This window comes from Podarcis gaigeae (genome assembly GCF_964106915.1).
Source record: "Podarcis gaigeae genome assembly, chromosome: 11".
In the NCBI taxonomy this organism is placed as follows: Eukaryota; Metazoa; Chordata; class Lepidosauria; order Squamata; family Lacertidae; genus Podarcis; species Podarcis gaigeae.
Genome location: NC_139687.1, coordinates 320,334 through 336,911, shown reverse-complemented (window position 1 = coordinate 336,911; position 16,578 = coordinate 320,334). Strand labels below are relative to the sequence as shown.

At 45.7% G+C, this 16,578-nt stretch overlaps 1 protein-coding gene across 5 annotated transcripts in view; it reads left to right on the top strand.

Moving 5' to 3' along the window:
- Positions 1-16,578, top strand: part of DOCK8 (dedicator of cytokinesis 8) — a 156,667-nt gene that overhangs the window by 34,563 nt on the left and 105,526 nt on the right. For all 5 annotated transcript variants that reach the window (XM_083701855.1, XM_083701853.1, XM_083701854.1 and 2 more), the window contains 5 exons: positions 365-488; positions 2,130-2,342; positions 4,036-4,121; positions 5,860-5,926; positions 7,206-7,355. In XM_083701855.1, coding sequence (XP_083557981.1) covers positions 365-488; positions 2,130-2,342; positions 4,036-4,121; positions 5,860-5,926; positions 7,206-7,355 — 640 coding nt within the window. The remainder of the gene's footprint in view (positions 1-364; positions 489-2,129; positions 2,343-4,035; positions 4,122-5,859; positions 5,927-7,205; positions 7,356-16,578) is intronic.

Below are 16,578 nucleotides of genomic sequence, written 5' to 3'. Positions count from 1 at the left end.
GCAGAGGACCAGGGAGGCTCAAGGAGGGGGGGTTATGCATCCTAATCTCACTCTGCTTGGCAGTTACATAGTTTATTTGAGTGACTTTTGGAGCAGGGCATTCTTTTGATGAACAATATAAATATAAACATGGAATATCCTTTGTAATCTGCTTTAACTTGAACTTCATAATATGGATATAGCATTTCAGTATATTATGATAAATTTATATTCCATTTAAGCACATAATGTTAATTCATTAGACTGGCACTATTGTATGGATGCCATGATATTTCAGCTGAACTTATTTATTTGATAGCAATTGTGCTTTCATCCCCCCCCCCATTTTAATTGAAATCTAACTTGCTATTTTTTATTATTTAAGAAACCAAGGAAGTAATGAGACATTCATCTTAACGAAAAGGGGATCCCGGAGCGATTTCCACAAGTCCCTTCAAAAGCAAACATTTGAATCTGAAGTTTTAGATGACAGTGATTCAAATTATCAGGTATTTTCCTTTGAGATAGCTTCTGGCCTGGGCTGAACAGGGAAGAGGGGTAGAACTATCAGCAGCAGCAGTGTCATTTATTTATACCCCTCCAATCTGGCTGGGTTTCCCCAGCCACTCAGGGCAGCTTGCAACTAATTGCATTCTTGCCCGCTACATACCAAATATGTATTTGGTATATTAGGCACACTAGATATTTAATTCATCACTTGCTCATTGGTAAATCTAATGACTCTAAAGCGCAAATCACTTGAAATTTTTAATATTGTTGCACGACACCGCAATCTCCAAGCGATGTGAGATTCCAGGGGTTCCAGGCGCTTACGCAGGGATTGTGTTTCCTTTAGGGAATGAGACACCTATATATAACATGGGCCTACAATGTAGAGGTTCACAGCATCAACACCCCAAAAGGGTCTTGTTTCTCTCATAGCTGCAGCTTTGGATTCAAACAGAAATCAAATATCCTTCTCTCTCCAGCTTGCTGCTTTTCTTCTAGGTCACATCACTGCCACAATTCTTTACTACTCCAAACTCTGACTTTATCTGTTGAAGGAGGAGGTCATCTCACACCAAACGCCTTAATAGCCCATCACCTCACCAGGAAATTAGCTTGACTTGATTAGATTTTAACACTTGCTGGATCCAGGGATTAGAGGGATCTGGTACCCCCCAAAAAACCCCCCTCATAAACTGAGCTTTTTTTTAGCCACTGGAACTCAATTCTAGCCCCTCTCAGTTGGGCACCGTTGTCATTATACGAGAACAAGGGAGGCATTCACAGTGAGTTCCGGCATCTCTTTTTCTAGAAAAATAGCACTGTTCATAGCAATACATGCTCTGGCACCGGGGGGGGGGCGGAGAGCAGGCGGGGCGGGGCTGGCACACGTCCCATAGGCATGGTGCGCTGACCGCAGGGGCGTGGCGTGCGTTCTGGGCGTGGGGGCACTGCCTGCGGGGGCGGGGCGCCCAGCATGTGAGGGGGCACAGCCGCAATGGAACCCCACCAGGATCGTGCTGGTGGGGCGGTGCGTTCCCCCCTACACTCCTCTTCCTCTGCCAGTGCCCAAAGCCCATCTTTATCCATGTGTGGCTACTTGCACTACAACTGGGGAGAGGGCATTTCACATGACAATGCTTTCATGTGGCTGGCTCTCCATATGGTCCCAGTGATTTCACCCCTGAAATATCAGTGCACCCTTCCCTTTTCCAGTAAAGGTTGCAGTTCATAAATATCACCAGAGCTTCTACCCTATCTTTAATTTTTTGAAATAATAATAATAATAATAATAATAATAATAATAATAATAATAATAATGAAAAAGGAGAAACCATGCCACCTTTTCTTTAACCCCCTACCCTAAAGTTATTAGAATTCAATCACTTCTCTTGTGAGAACCCAAACTCCTGCCCGTTTTTTGCAGGGGAGAAATGACCCCACAAAAACGAAGGGGGAAATATTTGGCTTGGCCTTAGTCTGTCAGTATCATCTGTTACTTGTTTTGGAGAATAGTTCTTTCAAAGGTATTATTGCAGTGAGTTGAAAAAGAATTATGGCAGAGAAATACTGAGTATCTTTAACATCTGCGAACTAAAAAGTGATTAATGATGTTGCCTCCTACTTCATGCCCACTTGAGCAGACAGCTCCCAGGCATTTAAAAGTCCTCTGTGATGACTCCAGTCGAGCCACACTGACATCTGGGGACTTTGACCTGCGCAGCCTACAGCCAGATGCTCGTCTGGCAGACCTGTTGCAGCACATTAATGCAGAAGACTTTCGAAGGCAAAATGAGGAGCAACGACAAGCCAACAGGCCTGCAGAACTGTTTGCACTGTATCCCAGTATAGATGAGGTAAGCCATAAACCTGCATTGTTCAGTTGCATGCTTAATAAGGAAATATCTTACAAAGAATTAAGATTCAAACAAGAGTTGTGAGCTTGCCTCAGTCTGTGCCCACAAAAGATCTCACCAATGTGCTTTGCTTGCTGTCTCTGTGTTGACCACATTATGTTAGTGCAGGCTTTGCCAACCTGGTCACGCCAGATGTTTTGGGCTACAACTTCCAGCATCTCCAGCCAGAGCACCAGGTTGCCAGAGGCTGTAGAAAGGCAACATGCTCTTAGAACGTGTCTCTGTTGGTGCAGTTATATTTCTCCTTAAGTTGAATTGGAACAGTAGCATGAAACAATGTGTAGTTCCATGTGATATTTAAGAGGAATCAACTCAGGTTGACAGCAGCTCTACGTGCTCTTGTCAGTGGTGCACATAGATAAGTTTAGACTCTGAATTTAATATGTTTTTCGGGGGGAGGTTCATTCTATAGTAACATTCATTGCTTCACTTGCTTCAAAATGTGGTCATCCAGCCTTCTGTCCTACATTTAGGACCCTCATTCTCATGATGTCGAATATAGCCTTGGGTATCTGCTCCAAAGAGTGCACCTCTTTGGAACAGATAGTACATCTTACCATGACTGTATAGGGGAAATAAGTGTCACACACAGATTCCCACAGGCTAGAAGTGTGCCAAGTGTATCCAGTAAAGAACCTCAACCTGTGGAAAACCAGAACCTCAGACAAAGCCTGAAATGTGGCTTTTTGCCGTGATACTAAATCATTACCTCTGAGCTCTGATGGAGCGCTCAGATTATCATGCAGCCAAATTCACTCCAACTTCAATGAGAGCTAATTAAAAGTTGCCATTCCACAATCAAATGAAAGCCTGTTATGGCCTTGTGGATCAGCCTTACTTTCCTTAGGTTTCATGTGCAGATATCTCATTCTTTTATTAGAACTAGAAGGGTTTGTGAGGTGGGTTGGCATTTCCGACTTCAGCTGAAGGAATACATTAAAGGGATTAGCATGTAGGTTATAAATTAAATTTAAAGGATTAATGGCTTTGCTCCAACTTGTTCATGGCAGACTTGTTGGTTGAATTGCCTAAAGCAATCCTAGAAGCATATGGTTTGGGAGATCTGTATAGTAGTACCTCGGGTTACATACGCTTCAGGTTACAGACTCCGCTAACGCAGAAATATTACCTCGGGTTAAGAACTTTGCTTCATGATGAGAACAGAAATCGCACGGCGGCAGTGGGAGGCCCCATTAGCTAAAGTGGTACCTCATGTTAAGAACAGTCAGAACTAAGAATTAAGTTCTTAACCCGAGGTACCACTGTATGTGAGTATCTTACTGAATGTTACCAAACTAAGTCATGCACAAAGTCAAGACTGGGGAGCCTTTTCAGAGGGAGGACCTATTCTGCTCTTGGAAACATTCCAAGTGCCACATGGCAGGCCAGAGGCAAAATTAAGGCCTGAGGTTCCCCACCCCCTTCTCAGAGGAGACCCATTGAAATCAATGGACTTAAGTTACTTGCATTCTTTCATTTCAGTGGATCTGCTTTGGATATGATTTAGTTGGATATCACCCTTGTTATTTTGTGTGCAGCCTGGGTTACGTCTTCTTTTGTTGGGACTGATAACACAGAAGCATCATAAATATTTGGATCAAAAAGAACTGTTCCATAATGTGTTTGTTAATAGGAGGATGCTGTGGAAATACGTCCGGTGCCTGAGTGCCCCAAGGAATATCTGGGCAATAGGATATTGGTGAAAGTACAGACTCTGAAGTAAGTATCTCTGTGACTTCTGGTTCCACAGGGCATGTTTTCACGTTTGGATATTGTTCCATCATGTGACCTTCAGAGGCTGAGGTTACACCTGCACATGCAGTAGAATGAGGTGGGACACTTCTGAGATGGTAGAATAGACTCTGCAACTTCAGCCTGCAGATGTGAGATCATATTGGTGGATTCTTCCCTTATTTACCTTTTTCTTTAGGCAAAAAGAAAATTAGCAGATCAGTGAGAGGACAGGTGTTGAACTTTTCTCTCTAACGTGGTAGTCTTTTGCTTGTGTGAAATGTTTCTGATTCTCTCACAGTCAGTACACCACCTACAGAGGTAGCCTCCTGAAATATTTACCCGTCTAGTATTTTGCAAGCCTTGTCTCTACTTCAGGATATTTTAAAAAACCTTCCCATGTCTTAGTTTAACTGAAGTTTTTTTGGCTTTGAAGGCCATGAAGAGGGGAGAAACCCACCTACGGATCTGCTCTTTTCTGCTGGATTGAAAATAATAATACCATATTGGCCTGAATATAAGCTACACTTTTTTTCTTCCAAATTCCGACCATGAAAAGTTAAAGTGCGGCTTAAATTCACGAACTTACAAAAATTGGCTTCGCTGCTGAAACAGACATACGGTAAAATGGAATGGGTGTGAGTGCCTGTGGAATTTTAAGGGAGTGGCTTATATTTGGGCCCATATGGTAATATGGAAAAATTGCCAAAATGCACTAATAATAGTGAACAATTAATAGTAACCCATATATTCCTCTTCATATTATCACTGACAACCATTTTGCTTGTATCTGACAATGTGCTCTTCTTTTTAAAAATGGAACAAATTTAAGCTAACAAAAACCAAATGTAATATCAAATGCTATTTTACTATGGCAGAAGTCAAAATGTAGTGGAGTGATAATCAAATGTGTATCTCAGATTTTATCATCGTCTATCAGGGACTGGACTTAAGGCTGGGGGAGATTGAGGAGACCGCCCCCCCCTCCTGAAGCTTCCAGAGAAGAGGAAGGCAGTATTAATTTACAGCAGGGGTTTGAGGAAGATCACAGCTCAGAGACAGGCAAAAAGAAGAGTTGGGAGGTGTTGGGAGAAGAGAAGGGGGAGACAGAGACAGAGCAGCCAGCTGACATGTTGTCACTGGAGAGTATAGCTGACCCCCCATCTCCTAGAACTCGACGTTTGTTAAGAGTGCGAGAGCAAAGGATGCAGAGACGCTTGGCTTCGGGCAGACCCCGTAAGGGGAGGTGCTGTTGCTAGGAAGGGAGCAGGGAGGAACTCAGTTGGAGCAACGCCATCAATTTATTTGTCTCTCACCGTGATGATTAAATAAACTCATTAGTCAGGACTCTCTTTGATATTCCCTGCTTCTTGCTGCCACCAGGGGAGGGATAGAATTCCCCGAGCCTGACATCATCATCTACAGTTGGTCATAGGCAGAAACAGCCAGGTCTCTGTCCCTGAGGAGCTTACAATGTAAAAAGGACAGTGGAGAAAAACAGAAGGAAGGATGGAGGGAGACGGGTTGGAAGTGAAGAATATGCAAAGCACATACACTTAAAGTTTGGTTAGAGTAGGGAAGGAGGATTAAAGGGACAAGCCAGAACTTGAGTTAAATTAATGTTGCCAGTGCACAGATACTGCACATTAACCCTTGTGTTGTGTTTTGTTTACATGTGTCAAATGTGCGTAGTTATTAATTAGTACACCATCTTTTCCTGTTTCAGATTTGAGATAGAAATTGAGCCATTATTCGCAAGCTTAGCCCTCTATGATATAAAAGAAAGGAAAAAGGTAAGAGTGCAGATGAACAAAACCAAGGGTAATGATAAAACAATGTAAACAAGGCATTAGTTAAAAACATCACCCCGTCCCTCATTTCAAAATTGTTCACATATGAATTGTTGGGACTGTGCTTTGGGTGGCTACAGATGACTGTGGGAGATAGGAAGCCACATGGAAAGTTGAGGCAACGTTTACCAGAGCTCTGCAATCAGTTGAAGCAGTAAGGTAGCAGAGGCATGGGACGTGTCCGAATGCGATAGGTAGCCATAGATTTCCCCTTAGCTGCATGCATGCTGCAACAATATATTGACAAATGGTCACCACACGGTAAATATCCTTTGGATGTACCCTATCCTTAAGTTTGTGCAACTCAACATTTTCACAACGGACTGTAGTTTATGAATCATAATAATCAACCATAATATGCTGCTTGCCATGTTTTGCAAAATAAAATCAGTCATTATGAAATTAATTCAGCAGTTTCTAAAATATGCTTTGAGAAAACCACCACCTTATTTATCCACTGCAATTAATTAGACACAGTGATGGATGAGTGAGAACTAATTTTGGCGGACTTTTGAGATTCTGTCTCTGGGTTGTATCCAGAGCTAATTAAATTGAGAGCAGGCCTGTTGACGGGCGTAACTAATTTAGGGCAATTGATTTCAGTGGGTCTGGTCTGAGTAGAATATACTTGGCTAAAAATCAATATTTGCATTTGTGTGGTTCTTTCATTTTAACCTCACCAAAATCCTGCAGAGGGACTTTTGGGATTAGAGAGAGTTCCTGAGTGTAAAAAATCACATTTCTCTGACTCCCCAGAGCCAAAATGTCCACTGAAGCTGTGGAATCTCACCTCTAAAGCAACTGGCTCTGTTCCAGTGCTTAAAACAACACCCTCACCAGAATTCACACACACATTAGTATAATAATAATAATAATAATAATAATAATAATAATAATAATAATAAACAACTTTTATTTGTATCCCGTCCTCCGCGGCTGAGACTGGGCTCAGGGCGCCTAACATCAAATATATAACATTGATATAAAATCAAACAATAATTAAATCACCTCTTAAAAACAAGTCAGGATCAAATTAAAATCTGAATTAGATGGCTTTCCGCAGGATTAGAGTTGGGAACAGTAAATGCTCACCAGTCCCAACTGTGTACGCTAATCTTTTATGGGCCTGTGAGAATGCTGTGATTATTTACTTATGATAGGTTGTGCACCAGTTCCTGCAAAAGTTGTGAAATATCTTTTTGTTTTTACATTTTTTTTAAAGATCTCAGAAAATTTTCATTGTGACTTGAACTCTGAACAATTCAAAGGGTTCTTGCGATCACATGTACCATGTATTGACTCATCTAGTCAGGCAAGGTCTGCAGTATTTTCTGTAACATCTCCATCTCCGGATATCTATCTAGTAGTGAAGGTAAGTCATATTTGTGGATTTTAAAATCGTATTTTCTGACTCTAACTAGAACTGATGCAGAATAAGCAAACTTGTGTATATTAACTTTATGGAAAGATCAGACACGATAAAATTCTCTTGAGTCTACTGAGCATGACTGTAGAGGGGGGGGAGGTTTGCCCTTCGCAATAAATCCCTCGGCTTGATGGTAGTGGTATTTACAGTATTTATTGTACAAATATTTACAAAGTACAGAGCATCTCTTCATGCATCCGAATCATCGGCAACCAATCCTGGCAGTGGGGGCTTCCGCCTCCGCCTCCAGCAAAGCAGTCTGGGTAATCTCATATGCCTGCGTTGTTCCCTACGCTTTAACCCCCTCCTGTCCTGGGCAGGACAGTGGTGTGCCTTCTCCCTCTGTGCCAGAGCTGGAGTACCTAATATCAGGCAGCCCTGCCTCCACCTCCCCTTTCTCTCCCACTCCTTCCAGTGCTTCCTCTTCTGCTGGCCCCTCTTGCTCCTCCTCATCCAACTCAGGAGCCGTCTCAGCTAGCTCCGTGACAGTGACCTGGTTCCCGCTAAGCCAAATGCAGACTTAGCAACACCATGTACACTTGCAGGCTCCTGGAGAGGAGTACATGGCCACTTGGGCTGCTGCTCAGTCTTATTTACTGCCATACCGTTTGGAGCATCAGGGGCACATGGTTAAGCTTTTTCTTCACAAACCAGATGTTGTAATGAAGATCAAACCTGGTCAGGGAGTTGAGAGGTTAACCGCAAACCTTGGTTCAGATCACGCACTAAATCAAACCTTGGCCTAGCTTAGTGTAGTATAACAGTGAAAAGGATTGGGGAGACAATCTCCCTGGGTCCTTGCACATTCATGCGGCCTCTCTAAGCCATAGTTTGACTTACTGATTTATGTGGACCAGCCACCTTTCTAAAGCAGGAGCAGGCAGTTAGGGCCCATGATCCACATCTGGCCCATTAAGTATTTTCTCCAAAGATAATCTCCCCCCAGCCCCAGAAAGGTTTCATAGGGTGACAGGGTGACAGTATATAGATAAGTTGATGCTGTCCATGGGCTTATCATGCTTCCAATTTTTTTTATTGATTTTCCAAATTACAGCCCAATTTTTACAAATTATTAGCAAATTAATACAATTTTATTTAAGTGACCTTCCACTCGCCGTTGTCAATGCATCCTTAGTTTTTGATGTTGCTGCAATGAATATTTTAAATGATTTCCAATTGCAATCCGTTACCCAAAATTATCACTTAATCATCAGCTGTATTCTTGGCAATTTCCATTCATGTTGAAACATTATTTAAGGGCTTCCAGTTCCAGTCTGCCTTAACAGAGGCAGCCCCCACGAAAGCAGGAGAATGTCTGCAAACGAAAAACAAGGATGATAGAGGGTAAATCATTCTTGCAAATTCCCCCCAGGGATGGGGGTAATGGGCTTCACTTGCAGTCTGTCTTGGCACCTGGCTCTCGCTCCAGCATGGATTGCTGGGGCCAGGGAGGCTATGAGTTCAAAAGCACTTTGCCTGGTGAAAACCCTCCTATGCTGCCATTAGGAAGCAGAGGTTCGCCGTTAAATTGGATTTTTAATTGGCTTTAAAGTACCGGCACGTGCTGGAAAAGGGTTGCAACAACATATTGCAGATCATATCAGCTGCATGGATCAAAGGTTTGAATTGAGATAAGATTTTCTTTGGCGTGAGAGTCAGTTGGGGAGAGGGAAGCCTATGGTTTGTTTATTCTAAGTTTCTTTTATATATTTATGATTCTGCAACCCTCTCCAGAATACAAGATAAAAAGATATTTACAAGGGAGGCAGGGACGTACAGGTAATATTGATATTAACAAGCAAAAATGGAAACTGTGTGTGATCAGAAATGAAGAAAGGAGGGGGAGGGGAAGCTCAAGTATGATGTGTTGGAAAGATAGAGTAATTCTGTGAGGGGAACCTGAGCTTACAGGGTTAAACAGCTCAGAGTGTACGCCCTGCCCACAATTTGGGAGGGGGGAGATTGTGCGTCATTTCCGAGAGTCTCCAGCCTTTGTTCTTTTTCTCTACTTTTGCTTTTGAGGAGAGAGGACGTGTTTTCACGATGCTGTTCGCTGTGATAGATAATGGATAGTCTGCTGTAAATAAAAACTGCTTCTATCTGCTAAGATCCTGAGTGGACTTTATTTAAGCACACTGAAGAAAGCTTTTGAGTTTGCAGCTTTCTCTTACCGCTGCTCATCTCTGCGTTTGCTCCGAGCCTTTGGAATGTGGCCTTTGAAGTCCAGAGGCCTGGCTGGTAGCTGCGCAGCCGAAGCGGGCTGGACGCCAAGGCTTATCTGAGCAATAAACATTCTTCAGGTTATGGACGATAGTTACTGCAATTAGAGGAAGCTGCTTTGAAGCCTGCTTTGAAGTGCTGTGTGCTTTAAAAAGGCTGTGAAAGTTGAGAAGCTGCTGTTTTTGCTGCCGGAAGAAAAAAGTCCTGCTTTGAGGCTTTGCCTGGGAGAAAGCAGGGAAACTGACTGATATGCCGTGTGCTGCAAAGAGCCACTGGAGGCCTCTCCTTTGAAGCTGGCTGGTAAGCGTGAGTACTTCAAAGCCCCAATGGGAGCACTGGGGGAGGAGATGGCTGAGCTCCAGGACTTTTATGATGTCCCGTTTGAAAAGCTCACAACCCAGTCCTGGGATATCTGGGTTAGATGAGTAAGGGGATGGTTTTTGGCCACAGGGCTCTGGAGTATAGCCCAGAAGGAGCCGGCCCCACCCATGCCAGTTGCTGCTGAAGATGGCGCAGCACACTTGGAGGCTGCTTTGCTGGAAGATAGAGAGCAGAGAATGCAAAGAGAGCTCTGCATGTTGAGATCAAGCGTGGACGCTTTGCTGTTGCCCCACCTGGAGGGCGTTGAGTCGGCTCAGGCCGCCTGGCAGGTGCTGAGGAGTCTGTGTGAAAGCTCAGCAGGAGCCCAGGGCCGGGAGAAAGCCGAGAGCAGGGAGGAGACTGAGAGCCCAGAGGGGGCTGCTGGCCATGTTCCTGAAGTTACAGCTGGGAGTAGCTGCTTTGTCTCCGAGGGGCCGCGTGATGTTGAGGCCTACAACCAGAGTGCTGGGGAGCATGCAGGCCCAGGCTGTGCACCCAAAGGAGGGGGTGCTGGGAACAAAGGAATGGCTGAAGAGGGAGCTGTGAGAGCTGTTGCTAAGCGTCGCCGCTGTTATCGCTGTGGCTCCCCCTCCCATCTGGTGAGAGAATGTCCAGTGGAGGCACAGGAACAGCCGAAGGCCGTCTCCCGTAGCAACCAGATAAAGGGCTCTTCTTCAAAGCGTGGGAAAGGCAAGCCGAAGGCAGCTGGCAGGGACACTGAACATAAACATTTAGCAGCCTCTATGGCTGCAGTCAAGAGTTGTCAACAGGATGCTGTGCTGGCTTTTGTAATAGACAGTGGAGCGTCGCATCATCTAGTGCCATCTAGAGGATTCCTGGAGAACTGCACCTCTGTAACTTCTGGGAAGACTGTCTGTAGCAGATGGGACTCGACACCCACTCACGCAGACTAGCTCACTGTTTTGTTCTTTCTCACAGGATTCAATCCAGGCTTTTGTTGTTCCAGGACTGTCCTGTGCGTTGCTGTCTGTCAGCGCCCTTCTTGCTGAGAACTACAGAGTGTGTTTTGAGAACAATAAGTGTTCTATTTCTAAGAATGGACAGCAACTAGTCAGTGTTGAATGTAAAGACAGGTTGCTTGTGATAGATGCTTCTTTTGCAGGTACAGGTGATACGGAGGTGGCTCAAGCACAGTGTGCCAATGTTCCAGTTCATGATGCGTGTGCTCACTTATGGCACCGACGCATGGCTCACGTGTCCTGGGGGTCAGTGAAGAAGATCCCAGAGTGTACGCAAGGGTGCAAAATGAAATCATGTGCTAAGTTTCTAGATTGCAGAGCGTGCAAGTCCGCAAAGGTGAAAACGTGCACATACCCTAGGTCTGAGAAGGTGACCACTAGGGCTTTTCAGTTAATTCACGCAGATTTGTCTGGTCCAATGTCTGTGACCAGTATGGGCGGAGCCAATTATGCGCTGGTTCTGATTGATGACCATACATGCAACTCCTGGATCTTCACGATCCAACACAAAAATGAAGCTGCGCCACTAATCAAAGACTGGATTGCGGCCGTGGAACTGCAGTTTTCCACACGGGTGCAAAACTTTCAGAGCGATCGCAGTGGGGAGTTCACCGGGTCTGCACTGCAAAGTTTCTTCCGCAAAAAGGGGATTCAACACAGATTGTCCTCTCCACACAGTCCCCAACAGAATGGGATTGCGGAAAGACGGAACCGGACTCTAGGGGAGATGTCCGCAGCTCTTTTGTTTGATGCCGGGCTCCCACAGCGCTTTTGGGGGGAGGCTTGGCGAACGGCCAACTTTATTCTGAACAGGTCGTTCAATTCAGTGGTAGGTGAGACACCGTACTTCTTGCTGCACGGAAAGAAGCCGAAAGTGCACCACTTCCGCGTTTTTGGTTGTGAGGCTTGGGTCCTCATACCAAAGGCCAAACGCAAGAAAGGTGAACCCAAGTCCCAAAAGATGATTTTCTGTGGGTATGAGCCAGGGACCAAGGGGTGACGGTTTGCTTATCCATCAGGGAATCAGTCCAGGATTCTGCTCAGCAACAGTGCTGAATTCTGTGAGCAGAGTGGCTGGGCAAGGATACATGGGAACCCTGACATCCTGTCAGAGTCTGCTTGACTCTGCCGATGAAGGAGAGGAAGAGGTTGAACCTGCTACTGAGGCTCAGAGTTCAGACCCAGTGCAGGCAGAGGGGAGAACTTCTCCCAAGGCTGTGAAGATTGAGCAACGCAGTGCTCCATCTTCCCCCACAGGTTCGGCTGAGAAGTCCAGAAGGCGCAGTAAGTCAGAGGGGGAGCTCTCTGATGCCAAGGACGTTCTGGCTGGCCCCAGTGGGTCAGAGGGGGTTCCTGAAGTAGTGCTGTGCCGTTCAGCTCGGACAACCAAGGGGAAACCTCCTGAAAGGTTTGCTGTCACTAGCGTGTGGGTCGGAATGGCACAGTGTGAACCCGAGAGTTTTGAAGATGTTCAGAAACTGCCTCAGGAAGAAGCCAGGAAATGGCATGAGGCGATGCAGAAGGAAATGAACTCAATGGAGTCTCTAGGTGTGTTCTCCCTCACGAAGTTGCCGGTGGGGAAACAGGCCGTGGGTAGCCGCTGGGTTTACCGTCTCAAGCCCACAGCGACAGGAGAACCGCAGTATAAGGCCAGATTAGTGGCGAGAGGATTCACGCAGCGCAGGGGGTTGCATTATACGGAAACTTATGCTCCCACCTGTAGGAGTGAATCTCTACGTTTGCTCTTGGCCATTGCTGCACAAAGAGGGTTGCTGGTGCATCATTTTGATGTGGACGTTGCTTACTTGAACTCGGACCTCCAGGAGGATTTGTACATGCTTCCTCCTCCAGGGTTTGAGGGCAATGAGCAAGGTACTGTGTGGAAACTTCACAAGTCAATTTATGGCCTGAAGCAATCGGCCAGGAATTGGAACTTGTGCCTGAATGAAGCTTTGGAGAAGCTAGATTTCAGGAAGAGTCTTGCTGACAGTTGCCTGTTCCTTGGAGGATCAGGAGACTCACAGGAATTGGTGTTATTTTTCGTTGATGACATCATCCACATTGGAAAGGCAGACAAACAAGTGCAGAAGTTTGCCAAGGAGCTTGAGAAACAGTTTCAGCTCAAGAACCTGGTGCAGTAAGGATCTACCTGGGCGTGCAGATAGCGAGAACTGAGGATGGTAGCTTCTTACTCAGTCAGAAAGGCAAGATTGAGCAGTTGCTTGAGAAGTTCAGAATGTCCAATTGTGCAGGAGTTCGGACACTCATGGAGACGAACTTCGTGAAAGAGAGCCAGCAAGCAGAAAGTGCCGAGTTTGAGAATGCTGAGTTAGCTCTAGGTAGTCTGTTGTATCTCTCCCAATGGAGCAGACCAGACATTGCCTTTGCTACCAACCTGCTAAGTAGGGAAGCGTCAAAGCCCAGTGTGAGTGCTTGGCACTGTATCAAGCGGGTACTGCGCTACCTGCAGCATACCAAAGACTTCTGTCTTAAGCTGCCAGCTGAAGGTGAGGCGAAGCTCACATGCTATGCAGACAGTGACTGGGCGAATTTGCAGGACCATAAGTCTGTGTCTGGGTTGGTGATAAAGTTTGGGAACTCACTAATTGGGTGGAAGTCCCGGAAGCAAAGTCTCATTGCACTGTCTTCTACTGACGCTGAATTCAGTGCACTGTCTGATTTGTGCCAGGAACTACAGTTCTATAGATGCTTGGTGCAAGAGATCTATGGGGATTGTAGCTTGCCCATCACGGTTTGGGAAGACAATCAACCTTGTTTGAAATTGGCTGAATCTGTGCAATTTAAGGCCGGAACCAAGCATCTGGACATACATTTACATACATGTTATGCTAACTGGTGTGTACGTGCCACCAGATGCCAATGCCAACTTGGCGCTGGGATGCCTGCAGAGCCTTATCAGCAGCCAGCAAGACAAGCATCCTGAAGCTGTGCACATCATTGCGGGAGACTTTAATCATGTTGAACTTAAAAAAGTGCTCCCAACGCTCTATCAGCATGTGAAATGTCCCACAAGAGGGGACAAGACACTGGACAAAGTTTATTCGAATGTAAATCACGGCTATAGGGCTTTACAGCTGCCACATTTGGGCCAGTCCGACCATATGTCTCTGTTCCTGGTACCAGCATATATCCCACTCAGGAAACGGGCTCCCACAATATCAAGGACTGTTAAAATCTGGCCTGAAGGTGCTATCCATCAGCTGCAGGACTGTTTTGAGAGAACCAATTGGGACATTTTCGATCGTTCAGACCTGGAGGAGCACACGGCGGCAGTTCTGTGCTATATCAATCACTGCACAGACACTGTCACAGTAAATAAATCCATCCGGTTTTATCCCAATCAGAAACCCTGGATGAATAGAGAGGTCCAGTGCCTGTTGCGGGAAAGGAACAGGGCTTTTAGGTCGGGCGAGGTGCAGCTTTACAGTGTGGCAAGAGCAAACTTGAAGAGGGGTATTCGACGGGCAAAACTGGTCTATAGGCAGAGGATTGAGGATAATTTAAGGAGTAACAACACAAGACAGATGTGGCAGGGGATTCAGCATATTACCAACTACAAACCTAACCTTGGTGCTGTCGACGGTGACCCTTTACTGGCGGAGGAGCTTAACTTCTTCTTTGCTCGCTTCGAGAAGGAGCCACCTGAGACGCCGGTATTACAGCCACCAGCCCATAGGGGCCCCTCATTCACTGTAGAGGAGCATGAGGTGAGACAGGTATTGAGGATGGTGAATCCGAGGAAGGCTGCTGGACCTGATGGCATCACGGGAAAGGTGTTGAAGGGCTGTGCGGATCAGCTGGCGAGGGTCTTTACTAAGATCTTCAACAAGTCCTTACACCAGTCTATTGTCCCACCCTGCCTGAAGTCGTCAACTATTGTTCCTCTGCCTAAAAAATCCACAATCAGTAGTCTGAACGACTACAGACCAGTTGCACTGACTCCAATCATCATGAAGTGTTTTGAGAAACTGGTGCGCCGTCACATTATTTCCTGTCTTCCATCAACTTTTGACAACTACCAGTTTGCATACAGGGCAAATAGATCCACGGAAGACGCTATCACTACTACTCTCCATGCTGCTCTGTTCCATCTGGAGCAGCCGGGGAGTTATGTGAGGCTGCTGTTTGTGGATTTTAGCTCTGCTTTTAACACTATCCTCCCCCATAGACTGGTGTCCAAGCTAGAGGCGATTGGACTCTCCAACTCCACCTGTCTCTGGGTTTTGGACTTTTTGTCAGAACGTTCTCAGAGGGTTAGAGTAGGGTCACATATGTCCACAGCCCTTAGCCTTAACACCGGCTCACCACAGGGTTGTGTGTTGAGTCCCCTGCTCTATACTCTCTATACGTATGATTGTACAGCCATTTATTCCAGCAACAAAATCATCAAGTTTGCTGATGACACTACGGTGGTGGGGCTCATTTCAGGAGGGGATGAGTCCGCCTATCGGGACGAGGTGGAGCGGCTTTGTGCTTGGTGTGGAGAGAACAATCTGGCTCTTAATACGACTAAGACCAAGGAATTGGTGGTGGATTACAGGGAAAAAAAGGCGGACATTCAGCCCTTGTATATCAACGGGGAACGGGTGGAGAGGGTGGCGGAATTCAGGTTTTTGGGAGTGACTATCGATCAGGGCATGACTTGGAGCGCAAATACCACTGCTCTGGTGAAGAAGGCCCAGCAGAGAATTTATTTCCTCAGACTTTTAAAGAAGAACAATCTGAGTGAGAGACTGCTGGTGTCCTTCTACCGAGGCTCCATAGAGAGCATTCTCACATACTGTATTTGTGCCTGGTTCTCCAGCTGTACAGCTAGGAAGAGGAAGGTGCTCCAGAAGGTCATAACCACAGCCCAAAGGATTATTGGTCATCCCCTCCCATCTCTGGAAGAACTGTACGGTTCCCGTTGTCTTAGGAAAGCAAACAATATCCTGCAGGATGCATCTCACCCGGGACACAGTCTGTTTGTACTACTGCCTTCTGGCAGGAGATACAGAAACATCAAGTCAAGGACAAATAGACTGAAAAATAGTTTCTATCCAAGAGCTGTGGCCTTCTTAAATGCAGTAACTCGATAGTGTGACCTGGGAGTTTGATGGGTGTGGGTGTGGGTGTGGCTGGAATGTGGTTTGTTTGGTTGTTGTTGTTGTGTTGCTTTTGTTGTTTTTAAGGGATGGCATCCAATTTCGTTGCACTTGTGCAATGTTGCACTTGTGTAATGACAATAAAGAATCTATCTATCTATCTATCTATCTATCTATCTATTTCCAAAATGTGTGCCAGAGTGTTCAGTCAGGTTTGATTCGGCTGAAGTATTGTGCCAGTCACATTAACTTGGCCGATGGATTTACCAAACCTTTAACCTTCCAGCGTCATGGGGAGTTTTGTGGTGGTTTGGAGTTGGGGGTAAGTTCTGTACATACTTTCCCCACAGTAGCGCAGGGCGAGTAGGGGTGTGAGGAGAACCTGAGCTTACAGGGTTAAACAGCTCAGAGTGTACGCCCTGCCTACAATTTGGGAGGGGGGAGATTATGCGTCATTTCCGAGAGTCTCCAGCCTTTGTTCTTTTTCTCTACTTTCGCATTTGA